Source organism: Bicyclus anynana, chromosome 25 (genome assembly GCF_947172395.1).
Source record: "Bicyclus anynana chromosome 25, ilBicAnyn1.1, whole genome shotgun sequence".
Taxonomy (NCBI): Eukaryota; Metazoa; Arthropoda; class Insecta; order Lepidoptera; family Nymphalidae; genus Bicyclus; species Bicyclus anynana.
The window spans coordinates 10240078-10255559 of NC_069107.1; the positions used below are offsets into that span (position 1 = coordinate 10240078).

The following is a 15482-nucleotide window of genomic DNA, read 5'->3' on the forward strand; positions in this document are numbered from 1 at the left end:
AGAACTTTTTAAATACATGTTTTTTTTCTTTTCTTTTAATTTTTCAAGATTTAAAAACTATTTTATTACTTTTGAATTACTCGTTGGGTAACAAAAATTTAACCCTTTTAAACATATATGTATTTATTTAATTTTTTCATTTATTTGTTAATTTACATATCCGTGATATCCAGTGGATGTGACCTCTGCCTCCGATTCCGGAGGGTGTGGGTTCGAATCCGGTCCGGGGCATGCACCTCCAACTTTTCAGTTGTGTGCATTTTAAGAAATTAAATATCACGTGTCTCAAACGGTGAAGGAAAACATCGTGAGGAAACCTGCATACCAGAGAATTTCCTAATTCTCTGGTATGCCGACCATGATGATGATGATGATGATGACCATGATGATGGTATGATGATGGTATGATGGTGGACTTGGCCTAACCCCTCTCATTGTGAGAGGAGACTCGAGCTCAGCAGTGAGCCGAATATATGGGTTGTTAATGATGAAGATGAATTTCTACATACATGCGCGGTGGATTTACAAGACGGAGGACGGACGGATCCCCGGTTAAGCCGATGAGGTTTTCTTATCTTAATTGGTCCAGGTCTGTCTGGTTCTGACTGGTTCTGGCTTCGGTCGTTGCTAGTTACCCACCCTACCGGCAAAGACATACCGCCAAGCGATTTAGCGACGTCGTGTAGAAACCGAAAGGGGTGTGGATTTTCATCCTCCTCCTAACAAGTTGTCCGATTAAATCTTAAATTGCATCATCACTTACCATCAGGTGAGATTGTTGTCAAGGGCTAACTAGTGAAGAAAAACAAGGGCTAACTAGTGAAGTAAAAAAAGCATTACGTAGGTATAGTAAGACAATTTGTAACACCAAGAGAATGGATGTATGGATATTGTATAGCCCAGCCTGCATTGTAAACACATAAGGGACAATACACGGCGCTGATTTTCAGCTGAACTAGGTAAACAATCGCATAGATATGAAACAGGTAAAGTGTATTTATATTCTGTTTATTTAGCAAAAAAACAAAGCCATCTTCTTTGCGAGTATCACATGAGAACAATATGTTTTACATATTTCAACTGGCAGGACTTGTTTGTATTAGATAAGTTATCATTGTAGGAAGAAATGAATTAGCAAAAATTATATTTTGCAAAACTTTAAGGCATATTAATAGAATAGTATAAATGAATATGTAGTGTAAAGTGTAGCTATGCTTAGTTGATGATGATGATGATGATGATGATGATGCTTAGATAGTTTGAGGATGAATGAAAGAACTCTAACAAAATCCTTTTAACATTAAAATGGAACCGACTTCAAGTACATATTTTAGTTATTTTGATTTTAACACAAAATTACTGAACCGATTTTCATGAAAATGAAATAGCACCAATCTGGAAGTATACTCCTTCAAACACAACAAGAATTTTCAAAATTGGTTAGAAAATGACAAAGTTATGGTAACAAACATTAAAAAATACATACGCGTCGAAATAAGAACCTCCTTTTTTCAAATCGGTTAAAAAGGTATTTTAAGGCGAGGGTGAATGGAGATGTTGGGAGGAGCCAAGGCAAAAAAAATCCTGGATCAAATCCAGAAAATTCCCAATAAAGATCAGTCGCGAATACCCTAAGCTGACGAACTTGTATGAAAGGATTGATGATAATGGAAGATGATATGTGTAATAGCAAGTGATTGTAGAAAGTAGAAGGACATCGTCTCCTCAGTCTTATAAGTCTTATGAGTTACAGGATTTTTTAACGGGGATGATGACTGATTTTTTAAATTGCATATAAATTAAGAGTATGCTAATAGTAAAGCAATTTTGTAAAAGTAACGGGGTATCTGCGATCATTACTTTCGGAGCTACAGGGATTTAAAGGGTCAGAATTGCGGCGCTGTCGCGGATCCCTGAAAAACGCCCCATACAAAATGGTACGAATTAATGACGTCGTAGGTACATAATGATCGTTAGATTTGTGTGGGCGTTCAAACAAAATTACCAATATCTTTGTTATTTGTGCGTTTATGTTTATAGTTCATATATTAAAAATGTCACTTTTAATGTAAGGAAGCTACAATTGTCTGAATTTCCAATATAATTACGATAAAAGATTGTTAATGGATTTAGAAATTTTATAATCTTATTTATTTTTGCAAACATCCAGACAATCTTTGCTTTTTATGTATGAATTTTTTAACATTCACCTTATTTACCCAAATGTATCATAAAAATCAATATATTCAGAGCTAGTTATCATCCCCATTATTATTTTTTTATTGATTTTATAACTACCTAATTAAAACGAAATACGATGTCAGATGACTACAATTTATCCTTTAATGAAGTAGGTACAAAACACATTTATTTTATTTTCGTAGTCGAGATTAAAACTGTTTAAAATGGTTTAAAACTGCAGATTTTTTTTAAAACGTTTTAAATTGGTTAATTTACATCTTTACTCATGCTATACCGTACAAATTGATTTGAAAAATTACCAGTGCCTGCCACGAGATATTGTGTTTGTGAAGTTAGCAACAATTGAATGCGCAATGAATCAACACCGGTACAAACGGCGCGGGCGGGGAGTGTTCGCGTCTGTACGAATGCGCATACTCATTCCGCAGCTAACTTCACTAACATAAAGATCCGTGGCGAGCACTGTACATACGGCCCAATTCATATTTCGCTACCGTAGGTTTTTACCTCCTTAAGTAAATGGTAGGAGCATGAAATGAACTTTGATCCTTCAATAATGGATGTGCTAGACATACCTCAATGATTGAAGGATCAAAGTTCAAAGTTTATCACACGCTCTACACGCTACAATTGGAAATTCAAAAATTTCATAATTAAAAAAAGGCATTATACATATTATTTAATCTCATATTTCTGATCACATAAGTTAAACTTAACTAGTCGACCTTGAAATTGACTCCGTGTCGAACTTGCATTTAAAATATTATAATTATTTTATTTTACAAATAATAAGTATGTTGAACATTTCAAATGCCCATGTTTATATAATATGTTATTAACATTTTTGTACTCACACAGTTAAAGTTAACCAATACATAATTATTATAAAACAAAGTATCCCGCCGCGTCTGTCTGTCTGTTAACGAAAAACTTGAAAATTATTGAACGAAGTATAGTCCGGTTTTAACTAATAGATAGAGTATTTAATGAGAAACATTTAGATATACAATTTGTAAAGGTTCTGTGAAAATTGGTGGAAATACGACAGTAATAATGAAATGAATTTAAATATCACGTGTCTCAAAACGGTAAAGGAAAAACATCGTGAGGAAACCTGCATACCAGAGAATTTTCATAATTCTCTGCGTGTGTGAAGTCTACCAATCCGCATTGGGCCAGCGTGGTGGATAATTGGCCTAATCCCTCATTCTGAAAGGAGACTCGAGCTCAGCAGTGAACCGAATATGGTTTGATAATGATGATATGTATAAAAATCCCTAAATATTGCTGTTACTTTTTTCAGCTTCATCATCATCATATCAGCCGATGGACGTCCACTGCAAGGCATAGGCCTTTTGTAGGGACTTCCAAACATCACGATCCTGAGCCACCTGCATCCAGCGAATTCCTGCGACTCGCTTGATGTCAGTCCACCTGGTGGGGGTCGACCAACACTGCGTTTTCTGCGCTTTTTAGCTTACTTGGCTTGTATTTAGGATTTTTACTATTCCGCGGAAATTGCCTTTAGGGGGTGAATTTTGGAAAATCCTATCTTTGCCTAATAAAACTACGATAATTGCCTAATAATGAGAAACTTTCAGCTATTATAAAATAAAGTCTTACAACCACTGACTCTTGGATCATACTTACCTTAATTATTTTTTTTTTATTATGAGATTCAAAAAGACCGGTACTTTGAGACGTACAACGAAACAAAGTAGTAAGTAGTAACGTAAACAATCTCATATCTCATTTTAAAAACATACACTTATCTAAAGATTTTCTTTCGCTGATATCTATGTAAACCAGCAGTAAGTGCGTTGTTTATTAATGTAAGCCCTACTTACTTATGAAAATCTATGTTATAACCCGTTTTGTGTGCTCAATGATATGATAATCTCACAATGTCATAAAGTTTGAGATCTGTGATCGTGCGCGCAGTTGAAAGATGTGGAAAAAGTCTGAGTAGTATCAAAGTAAGATCAGTTACAGAAGGTTTCATGTGGTGTGTTGTTTACAAAAACCATGGTTTCACCAACAGTTAAACAGGTAGGTTTATATCGTTCGTTATCAACCCATATTCGGCTTACTGCTGAGCTCGAGTCTCCTCTCAAAGTGAGAGGGGTTAGGCCAATAGTCCACTACGCTGGCCCAATGCGGATTGGCAGACTTTACAAACGCAGATAATTAAGAAAATTTTCTGGTATGCAGGTTTCTTCACGATGTTTTTCCTTCACCGTTTAAGACACGTGATATTTAATTTCTTAAAATGCACTCAAATAAAATGTTGGAGGTGCATGCCCCGGACCGGATTCGCATCCACACCCTCCGGAATCGGAGGCAGAGGTCATATCCACTGGGCTATTACGGCTCTAGGTTTATATAGCGCTTAGTAATTGGATGTTCACTTGAGATGGTAGTACCGGATCCCAATGTAAGAGGAATTTCACCCATCTGTTTACTAAGATGAAAAGTTTTATGATACACTAATATTATAAAGGTAAAACTTTGTGTAAGTGTGTATATTTGTTCCTCATTTACGCTGCGGCTCCTGAAGTGAATTTGGAATGGAAATAGATTTTACTCTGGATTAACACATAGGCATATTATGTTTTCTGTGACATAGGTTAGCTAAAAATGTAGTTTAAGTTGAAAAGATAAACAAACTAGATTTGAATTTATCAGTAATTTGGGACTTGCAAATCAAATTATAATATGTGTTTTGAAAAAAGTGCCAAGTCTCAACATTGTTCTCCATGAGGCAAGATTGAGAATCAAATGGAAGCTTTTTTAGAATTAAAAACAAAATTAAAGGTAGCACAAAAACGTCGTAACAAAACATTATGTACAGCATAACCGATTTTTCATGTAAAAGTTTATGTACGGGGTAAATAAAACACTAAAATTTAGTAATAGAATAGCTATTTTAAATAATCCGAAATCTAGCGAAAGGGCTGTGAATTGTCTTCCAACTCCTAACAAGTTAGCCTGCTACCATCTTAGATTACATCATCACTTACTGTCAGATGAGATTGCAGCCAAGGGCTAACTTGTAAAGAATAAAAAAATAAAGAAATCCTTTTCTTTTAGATATGGGTGATAGCGGGAATTCTCATGAACATGTTGAGCCAAGGCTTGATGCTGACTTTCCCTTACGTGCTCGTTCCTGCTCTACAAGATCCGGATTCTAAGATAAAAGCTGATCTGAATGTGGCATCTTGGATAGGTAACCCTTGTTTTTTTTAGACATTGAACTGAATAGTCATAGAAGTTTAGTAACCCATTGAGATTTTTGTTGCTTTTTCAGCATCGTGTGTTGCAATAGCCGGTTTCCCAGGATTTCTGGCGTCATCCATTGCTATGGATAGGTACGGGAGAAAAGGAGCGCACATCATACTCATGACGCCAGGGCTCATTGGGTGGATTTGCATCTATTTCTCCTCTAATATTACTACCCTTATAATCGGGAGACTTCTCAGTGGCTTCACTGGAGCTGCTACCGTCATCTTAGGGGCAATATCCATCGGCGAATATTCCAGCCCAAAGAACCGAGGAATGTTTCTTAATCTCAAAACTGCAATTGTCTGTCTTGGAAATATGTCGGTACACATTTTGGCAAATTACATGAACTGGAATCTCGTCGCGTTAGCGGCTTTGGTACCCCAAGCGGTTGCGTTCCTTATAGTTCTGACGTGGCCCGAAAGTCCAGCGTGGTTGGCTTCCAAAAGGAGATTTGAAGCAAGTGAAAAATCGTTTTACTGGCTAAGAGGTAAGAGTGCAGAATCAAAGAGGGAGCTAGAAGAACTAATACGAGCTCAAAAAGAGAAAACGGCAAATGTGACATCAATGTCTCTATCCGAGAAAACGTTGGAGTTTTTCAATAAGTTTACAAAAAGGGACTTCATACAACCTACGTTAGTGATAACATTCTGCGGGATTCTGTTGGAAGCTTGCGGGCGACACTATTTTGCGGCTTACGCTATGCAGATAATAGACGAAGTCACAGGAACTAAAACAAATTCCTTTTACTTCACATTAGGAATCGATACAATAATAACTGTGTCTTCTTTAACCTCGTCAATTTTGGTCAGAGTTATGAAACGACGCACGATTTTGTTTTACACCGGTTTTGCAGCTTTATTTACTCTTGTGTGTGTCTGTTTATATTTATTCTTGTCAGCGAATGGTATAGTATCTAAAGACAAGCCTTGGATACCTATAACGATGTTTTCTGTGTATTTCATTCTATCTAACTTGGGCTGTACTGCTATACCACTTGCTCTGATGGGTGAGTTGTATCCTTTAGCTCACAGAGGTGCTGGTTCAGCTGTATGTGGCATAAGCTTATCCATCTGGCTCATGATAGCGATGCAACTCACACCTCATTTACTAGTTAGTATTAAAGTTTATGGTACTTTTGCTGTGTATGGAACAGCCATGTTCGTTTCTTTGTTAGCGATGTACTACACTCTACCGGAAACCAAAGACAAAACCCTGCAAGAGATCGAGTACTACTTCAACTTCGGGAAGTTCAGGGATGAAACTAACGATAATGAAGATGAAGTGAAAATGAAAATGTTGCCAGCAGCTTAAACAGATCTTTTTTTATTTCTTTAATGGACCAAGAGGCTGTGACGTCCAGATATGACCTTACTTTATAAAGTATGTAACTTTAGCCTAGGAGTATTCTCCTACCATATTCACGTAGAAAGCAGGTTGCATGCGCCGATCTATCAGCGTGTGATTCTGGGGTGTGATTCCGCTATTTTAAACTCTTCGATGTATCTTTCGCCAATAACACGATTCCAATTTGAACTTCTCAAAAGGATGTCAAAATTAAAACGTCGCTAACAAGTAAGCGCTGGTTGATTGGCGTCACCAACTTGTTTCTACGTGAATACGCCCTTCAGTAGTGTAGTACGTAAGTAGGATAGTCAATTATGAAGTTTGCACCGAAAGTGGCTCTGGAAGGTAGTAGATTTCTTGTGTCCAGACCTTGTACCGTCCTTGTATAAAGCGTATTGTTTATTTTTTCTTCCAAAGCCACCACGGTCCAAACTCCCTTTTTGGCTACCTTATTTACCTTTGGTAGGAGTAGGGGCTGCCAAACTTTCTGCCTCCATAAGATGAGAGATGTCTACCTACCGCAGGCTCTCATCTAAAAATGAGATCCCGGCTCCTGTAGCCAAGTGTCACGCCGATTCTCTTTCTACGATCGCAAACGCTTCGAAAACTAGAAAAATGTATGACTTGGCTTGGCTTAGCTTAGCTACAGGAGCTGTTTTGATATTTCAAAAGAGACACCACGTGACAAAGAAGATGAAAAGTTACTTTTAAGTTAATAATTGTACAGTATGTATGTGTGATGTTTAATATACTTATAACAAAAATAGATTTTTTAGAATTTGTTTTACTGTTATTCGCAATAAATATTAATAATCTACAGAATATAACGCAGCTATGCCAAAAAAATGTTGCCAGCAGCTTAAACTGATCTTTTTTTATTTCTTTAATGGACCAAGAGGCTGTGACGTCCAGATATGACCTTATTTTATAAAGGCTGTAACTTTGTCAGCCTAGGAGTATTCTCCTACCATATTCACGTAGAAAGCAGGTTGCCTGCGCCGATCTATCAGCGTGTGATTCTGGGGTGTGATTCCGCTATTTTAAATTCTACATTTTTAAAATTCTATTATTTTAAAAATCTACAACAAAAAGATATATAACAAGCATTTATACATTAAAATAAGTTATTTATTTTCAATCCTGTACCCTACACATTACAAACATAAACGACAAAAAATCAACCAAGTGTAGCGATGACAAAAAATATGCATTTTTTGTATTTGTTTATTAAAATTCAGACGACTTCAGAAACTATCTACTTATAACGTTACACAAGATAAAATAAACAATCATTCTATCATATCCCATGACAGTGACAATCATTTATTTACCAGAGGCTGACGCTAATATTTACCTACTTATCTTAAGTCAGAGTAGGATAATAACAGAAATAGCATTTTTATGTGCAACAGATGTCTTGTGCTGATTATTATTAAGCGTCTTCAAAAAACGGAGGTTTTCAATTCAATGCGTAGTTTTTTTTAATTAAATTTCGTAGATGGGGATGATGACTAGGTTTGAATATATTGCTTTTTATAATACATTCGGTCAATCTAAACTATATTATACATAAAAAGCAAAGATTATCTGGATATTTGCGAAATAAATAAGATTATAAAATTTCTAAATCTATTAATAATCTTTTACCATAATTAGATGAAAATTCATACAGTTTTAGCTTCCTCACATTAAATGTGACATTTTTTAATATGTGAACTATAAACATAAACGCACAAATAACAATGACATTAGTAATTCTGTTTGACCACCCATACCTAATCTAACGATTATTATGTACGACGTCATTAGTTCTTACCATTTTGTATGGGGCGTTTTCCGGGGATCCGCGGCAGCGCCGTAAATCTGACCCTTTAAATCCCTGTAGCTCCGAAAGTAATGATCGCAGATACCTTGTTCCTTTTACAAAATAGCTTTACTCTTAATTTATATACATTTTAAAAAACTGTCATCATCCCTAATAAGAAAATTCTCAGTTATGTAGGTTTTGCCTCGCGATGCTTTTCCTTCACCGTTTAAGTTATGTGAAATTTTATTTAATAATGCACATAACTGAATTATTGTACTGTATCTAGATATATAAGTGGAGATTGTATCACGCTGTATGAATTCCCTTTCTTTGGGACGGCTTACCTTCATCTAAATCTAATCTTCCATTCTTCGCCACTGGTGTGTAGGCTATATTTTATCCCCGTATTTTCACGATAAGCTAGCAATTTATAAAAAAGTTCTCTTTCATAATGAAACTGGAAGAGATTGTCCCAAGGTAATAAATTCGACTTTGGGTACAAGAAGTAAACGTTTTTATGCTCGATGAAAAAATAAACATCTCATTCAGTAATTCATCTTTAATTATTATTAAATAATTATTATAAAGTTATCTATATATTTTGCGCGATTATATAAATTTAACATCAAAAATAAGATTTATTTCAGTAAAAATTTATTTTTAATTGTATAGTCAAGATCTCGTGTGTTATTTTTAGTTTTATCAAGGTAGTAATATTTTGTGTAAATTGCATAAAAATAGCAAGTTTCAACTTCAAAATCTGGCCTGGTTCACATTAACCCTTCAGACTTTGCTGGTTCGGTTCATATTACCCCTTCAGACTTTTCTGGCCCGGTTCGCATTAACCCTTCAGTTGAATTAACTGGCCCGGAGTATGCTAGACTGCATATTTCCATCTTCATCCGCATATGTATCGCCTAATTCTGGTGTTAATGAAATCCATACTTGTCTTTCTTCGTGTCTTCTTCGCAGTGTAGCCTTTACTTTTTGAAAAGTTTGAGTTTTAATTAACTCAGTATGCAGTTTTACCGGTTGTTATTTTACCGGGATTAAAAACCTGTTTTTATCGGCGTCCATAATTGAGGTTATGCAGATGACATTTGTCTTCGGATCTTCACCCGTTTTCACAACAAATTCGAATTTTAACTTCCCCATAGTTTACAACAGCTATAAATAATGTTGTTTTGTAATATGCTGATTGCTGGTTATTGAAACACAAACTAAAGTTGTTGCTCTGCAAAGAGAAATTTATTTGTTTTGAACATCAAGTCATCAAACAAATAAGTATTATTTACTAACCTGTAAAGAGAAAAAACATTAAAAACTATTGCTTCAAATATTCTTTCACAATCTAAGCTAACTAACGCTTTATTTGTACAAAAACCTGGAGAATTTTCGTACAGATGAATTTCATAATAAATATAGAGTAAAAAGTGCTGCCACCACAATAATACTTTGACGTATGTCTAAACAGTAATGCGCGGGAAATTCAATTTAAATGAAGTGTAAAAAAGCTTCATTTACATATATAGGCATCGATCGTAGATCGTTAGATGGGCCTCAAAGCGTCGCGGAATTGTCATTGGTTTTGCACATTGAGTACGTCATCATTCGTAACACATTTCTCTTTATTCATGTTGTGGCTCGGTTTTTACACTTCCAAAATGAACACGAAGGTATAATTAAGGAATTAAAATAAGAAAAAATAGTAAATATTTTATCAAGTCTACGTCCACTCACAGCATGCGCTTGTTACGTACTACGATAAGATGTGCGTGCACGTCTTTGGGTAATGGCATAAAATTGAGCGTTCTTTAATATGGAGCGGCCCATCTAACGATTTATATCGATGTATATAGGTATACTTTTTACACTTCCTGAACACACAACTCGACATTGTAGACGATATTTAGGTATCATTTGTATAAATAACTTTCGTTAACAGTTAGCCACCTTTGTCAGTTGGTGTTACAACAAAATGCAATGCAGCCTGCTCTGATTAACGGTAATTCGGGTTAATTACCATTAATATTAAAAAAGATAACACTTTGTCTCAAGCAAGTCGTTCTGTGTAAGCTGGGACGATGTTGATTTATAGACGTATCTAGGATATTGTGTGCATTATAATTAGACATCAATTAAATAGTGATTTCTGGATAATGGTGGCACCGGCTGTGAAACAGGTGAGTGACATTTATTTAAATGGCAGATGTGGGCAGTGTATAGAATATATAATGTATGGAATACTCGTGAACATGCTCGCTAAAAGCCGTGATAGCCCAGTGGATATAACCTCTACCTACGATTCCGGAGGGTGAGTGTCTCAAATGGTGAAGGAAAACATCGTGAGTAAACCTGCATACCATAAGATTTTCTTAATTGCGTGTGTCAAGTCTGCCAATCCGCATTGAGCCAGCGTGGTGGACTATTGGCCTAACCCCTTTCATTCTGCGAGGAAACTCTAGTTCAGTCGTGAGCTGAATATGGGTTAATATGGCAAAAACTTCAAAAAAGTTGTATCGTATAAAATATAAACACAGCTATTTTACAATCACAAACGGACACTTTCATTTTATTTATATATACATATATTGATTTATTTAAATGGCAGACGTGGACAGTGATGGGAGTACTCGTCAACATGCTAAGTCAGGGCATGGTGCTGAGTTTCCCGTCGATCCTACTCCCTGCGGTGCAGTCACCAGGGTCCGAGATAAAAGCTGACCTACATACTGCTTCTTGGTTGGGTATGTATTCGTCGTTATCAACCCATATACGGCTCACTGCTGAGCTCGAGTCTCCTCTCTGGCGGTCAAGACTCTAGAGTGAGCAACCTTCTCACAATACGTACCGCTTCATGAAGCAATGCCTTCTGTATTTTACCCTTGGTCCAGCAGTTAAGCAAAAGCTTCTTAATATGTTGGCCGAAGCTTTTCGCTATAAGACCATAAACTGAAACGTTTTTCAGACAATAGTTGACTCCAACATCCATCTGTATAGGTATAATCTTTCATATTTTCTTATATTTTTGTTCGTTGACGAGTTAGCATTCATTTATACTTTCGAGACCTCCTTAATCCGTCCCTGTCGCAAAATTTATTTGTAAAAGACGTCTGCGAACTATAAACTATCTTCCTGTCAAATTTCAAGTTTATTAGATTCAAAAAGAAGGACTTTCATACAAACTTGCGAAAGCCTTTAGACACAGTAGATATAACAAGCTTTAGACCTCTTTAAATGGCTCTATCGCAAAATCCGTTCTTAGTGGATACTTACTAACTATGAACTACCCAAATTTCATGTTTGAACGTCAAGCGGTACTCGAGATTTTGTGATAAATTACGCATTTAAACATTAAAATTAATAATAAATTAATCATAATTATTAATTGGGTACTTATACGAGTACATTATCAAATCTTACATTATTTCAACTTTTTCTATTTACATTCCAGCATCATGCGTAGGAGTCTCCAGTATGCCAGGATTACTGATATCTTCATTCCTGATGGACTGGCTCGGAAGGAAGACAGCACAAATCATTATGATCATACCAGGCACTATCGGGTGGATTTTAATATCCTTCGCTTCCAATGTAACCGTTCTGATGATTGGGAGAATTCTTTGTGGATTCACTGCTGGACCTTGTTTTGTTTTAGCAGCTGTGATTATTGGCGAATACACGAGTCCCAGACACAGAGGGATGTTCTTAAATTTAAAGACTACTGTCGCTTGTCTTGGGAATATGATGGTTCACATCTTGGGTAATTTTTTAGCCTGGAAACATGTGGCACATGTGGCGTTAGTGCCACAAATCGTTGCCATGTTAATAATCTTCACGTGGCCGGAAAGTCTCGCGTGGTTAGCTTCGAAAAAAAGATTTAAAGCAAGCGAAACATCATTTTATTGGTTAAGAGGTACAAGTGACAAATCGAAGAGAGAAATTGATGAATTGATCCGAGCTCAAAAGGAAAGATTGGATGGCTTAAATTCTGCTACTGAATCAGAAAATATATTAATATTTTTCAAAAAAATTTCAAGAAGGAACTTTCTCAAGCCTTTGATAGTCATGGTATTCGCTGGACTGTTGCAAGAAGCTTGCGGCAGACACATTTTCTCTGCCTTTGCGATACAAATAGTTAATGAAGTGACTGGTAATAACATAAATTCTTTTTACTACACATTGGGTGTGGATTTAATAATTACTGTGAGCGCTCTGTTTTCTTCGGCGTTAGTAAAAGTAATGAGACGGCGTACTCTACTGTTTTCAACGGGGTTTGCAGCTTTATTTGTATTAGCGTGTGTATGTATGTACCTTTATCTGGTGACTAAAGGAATAATGTCTAACAACAAACCTTGGGTCCCTATGTTATTGTTTTCTGTATATTTTATTCTATCTAATTTAGGATGTACCCCGATACCGTATGCTTTGTTGGGTGAGATTTTTCCTTTAGTACATAGAAGTGTAGGAGTATTTTTATCTAGCATTTTGATGTCATTATTTTTCATTATAGGCATGAAAGTGACACCATATTTACTTGTTAGCGTGAAAGTATATGGGACTTTTGCCATTTTTGGGTCAGTTATGGGTCTAGCCCTGGTAACCCTTTGTTTTATTCTCCCAGAAACTAACGATAAAACTCTCCAGGAAATAGAAAATAATTTTAATGGTGGAAAAATCAGACAGTTCCGTGTAAACGATGACAATGAAGTGGAAATGAAAATGATACCTGACGAATGTTGATAAAATCAATAAATTCTATTTCATGGTTTAATCATAAGTCTGTATTATTATGATTGTCATTTCTAGGAGGTTAAAAAGTAAATAAAGGTCTCTCTGAATAAATAAATTCTGAATTTTCTACTTTTTGAATTCGGTTAAAAAAGTCAATGGATATGAATTATTTCGAAGAAATTTAATTAACCGTAACATATTGTGCCGGGAAGGGCAGGGTAGGGGCAGGGAAAAATATATTTTCTTCAGTATCGATAACATAATGCCCTCGAACTTCAGTGAACAAATTTGGACCTGTTACCAGTGGCGTGCAAAAGGTTGTCGATCCAGGTATGCACTTGTAATAAAATTAAGCAATCTGGAAAATTTATTTAGTAAGCAATTAAGAAGACAACTCTTAGGTTATGCAGTACTTTAATGCAATTATGAAGTGCACGCCACTGCCTTTTAGCAACCTGTTACAGTTTTATTACAAGTATGTATAAGATATAGGTGGATTCGTTTCGCCAGTGAGTCAATTCCGGTGTGCTTAATGGACGTTTGATATTATTCGTACATTACGTAGTAAGTATCTTTTAACAGCGAAAAATTACGAGTTAAGTGTGTTTGAAAAAAATTTACTGTTTTTAATCCTACTATTAATCCTACTAATAATTCTCAGTGCTGCATACTTTTTTATTGAAAGTATTCGGCAAAATGCTGAGTTGGGGCCTTTTTCTAGGTTGTGCCACATATTACAGGGCATTCTTTAGTGCCCCACTGTTTGAGTGGACAGTTAAGCCATAATATGTTATAATTTAGATTTAATGTGATATGTGGCATTACTTAAAAATAAAGATCTTTTCTTTCTTTCTTTTTTCTTTCTAATATTATAAACTCAAAAGTTTGTATGGATGTTTGGATGTATGTTTGGATGTTTGTTACTCTTTAACGCCGCAACTACTAAACGGTTTTGGCTGAAATTTGGAATGGAAATAGATTTTACTCTGGATTAACACATAGGCTACTTTTCATCCCAAAAAATCCTTGGATTTTGATGGTATGAGTGGTTGTTACTCTTTCACGCCTCGACTACTGAACCGAATCGCCTGAAATTTGAAGTAGAGATAGATTAGTCTGAATTAACACATACGCTACTTTTTATCCCGATAAAATCCATGGATAAAATCCATGGATCCAGTTTTATCGAGGGATTTGTAAAAAAGTAAATTCCACGCGAAGTCGCGCGCGTCCGCTTGTTATAAATAATTTAATCGGTGCAACGACCAGACACAAAACGATTAATTACTAAGTAGATACATTAATTATTTTAAATGGTTAATTATTATCCAAGGCTAGTTAAAGTTTTGACTGTTACAGTAAAGCAATGGCCTGTGACTCTGTCCTTTCAACAGGAAATACTAAATATATACTAAATAAATAACTGAAAAAAAACTAGACGACGCGTCGTAATCCCCGTTCCCGTGAGAAGACGGGGATAAAATATAGCCTACTAGCGGACGCCCGCGACTTCGTCCGCGTGGAATTCAGTTTTTCATAAATCCCGCGGGAACTATGAATTTTTTCGGGATGAAAAGTGTTAATCCAGAGTAAAATTTATTTCCATTCCAAATTTCAGCCAAATCGCTTCAGTAGGTAACCGCAAAAGTCAGCGTAAAAGAGAAACAAACATACTCACACAATTTTGACGGCCTCCGTGGCGCAGTGGTTTGCGCGGTGGATTTACAAAACGGATTTCCTGGGTTCGATCCCCGGCTGGGCAGATTGAGATTTTCTTAATTTGTCCAGGTCTGGCTGGTGGGAGGCTTCGGCCGTGGGTAGTTACCACCCTACCGGCAAAGACGTACCGCCAAGCGATTTTAGCGTTCCGGGACGATGCCGTGTAGAAACCGAAAGGGGTGTGGATTTTCATCCTTCTCTTAACAAGTTAGCCCGCTTCCATCTTAGACTGCATCATCACTTACCATCAGGTGAGATTGTAGTCAAGGGCTAACTTGTAAAGAATAAAAAAAAAAAATTACACACACACAAACTTTCGCCGTTATAATATTAGTATGATAATATGATATTAGTGTGATGACAAATGTTGTGGCTTTCTATTGGTAAAAGGTTT

General features: G+C 36.1%; 2 protein-coding genes across 2 annotated transcripts; both read left to right on the forward strand.

Moving 5' to 3' along the window:
* The first annotated feature begins 4227 nt into the window (after window positions 1-4227).
* Window positions 4228-6815, forward strand: LOC112047019 (facilitated trehalose transporter Tret1-like). Its single transcript, XM_024083913.2, has 3 exons — window positions 4228-4251; window positions 5293-5428; window positions 5510-6815. Exons 1-3 carry the CDS (start codon window positions 4228-4230, stop codon window positions 6793-6795), a joined length of 1446 nt encoding a protein of 481 aa, XP_023939681.2. The 3' UTR covers window positions 6796-6815.
* A 3793-nt stretch (window positions 6816-10608) lies between these two features.
* Window positions 10609-13474, forward strand: LOC112047016 (facilitated trehalose transporter Tret1-like). Its single transcript, XM_052889274.1, has 3 exons — window positions 10609-10818; window positions 11247-11382; window positions 12090-13474. Exons 1-3 carry the CDS (start codon window positions 10795-10797, stop codon window positions 13376-13378), a joined length of 1449 nt encoding a protein of 482 aa, XP_052745234.1. The 5' UTR covers window positions 10609-10794; the 3' UTR covers window positions 13379-13474.
* Window positions 13475-15482: the final 2008 nt, after the last annotated feature.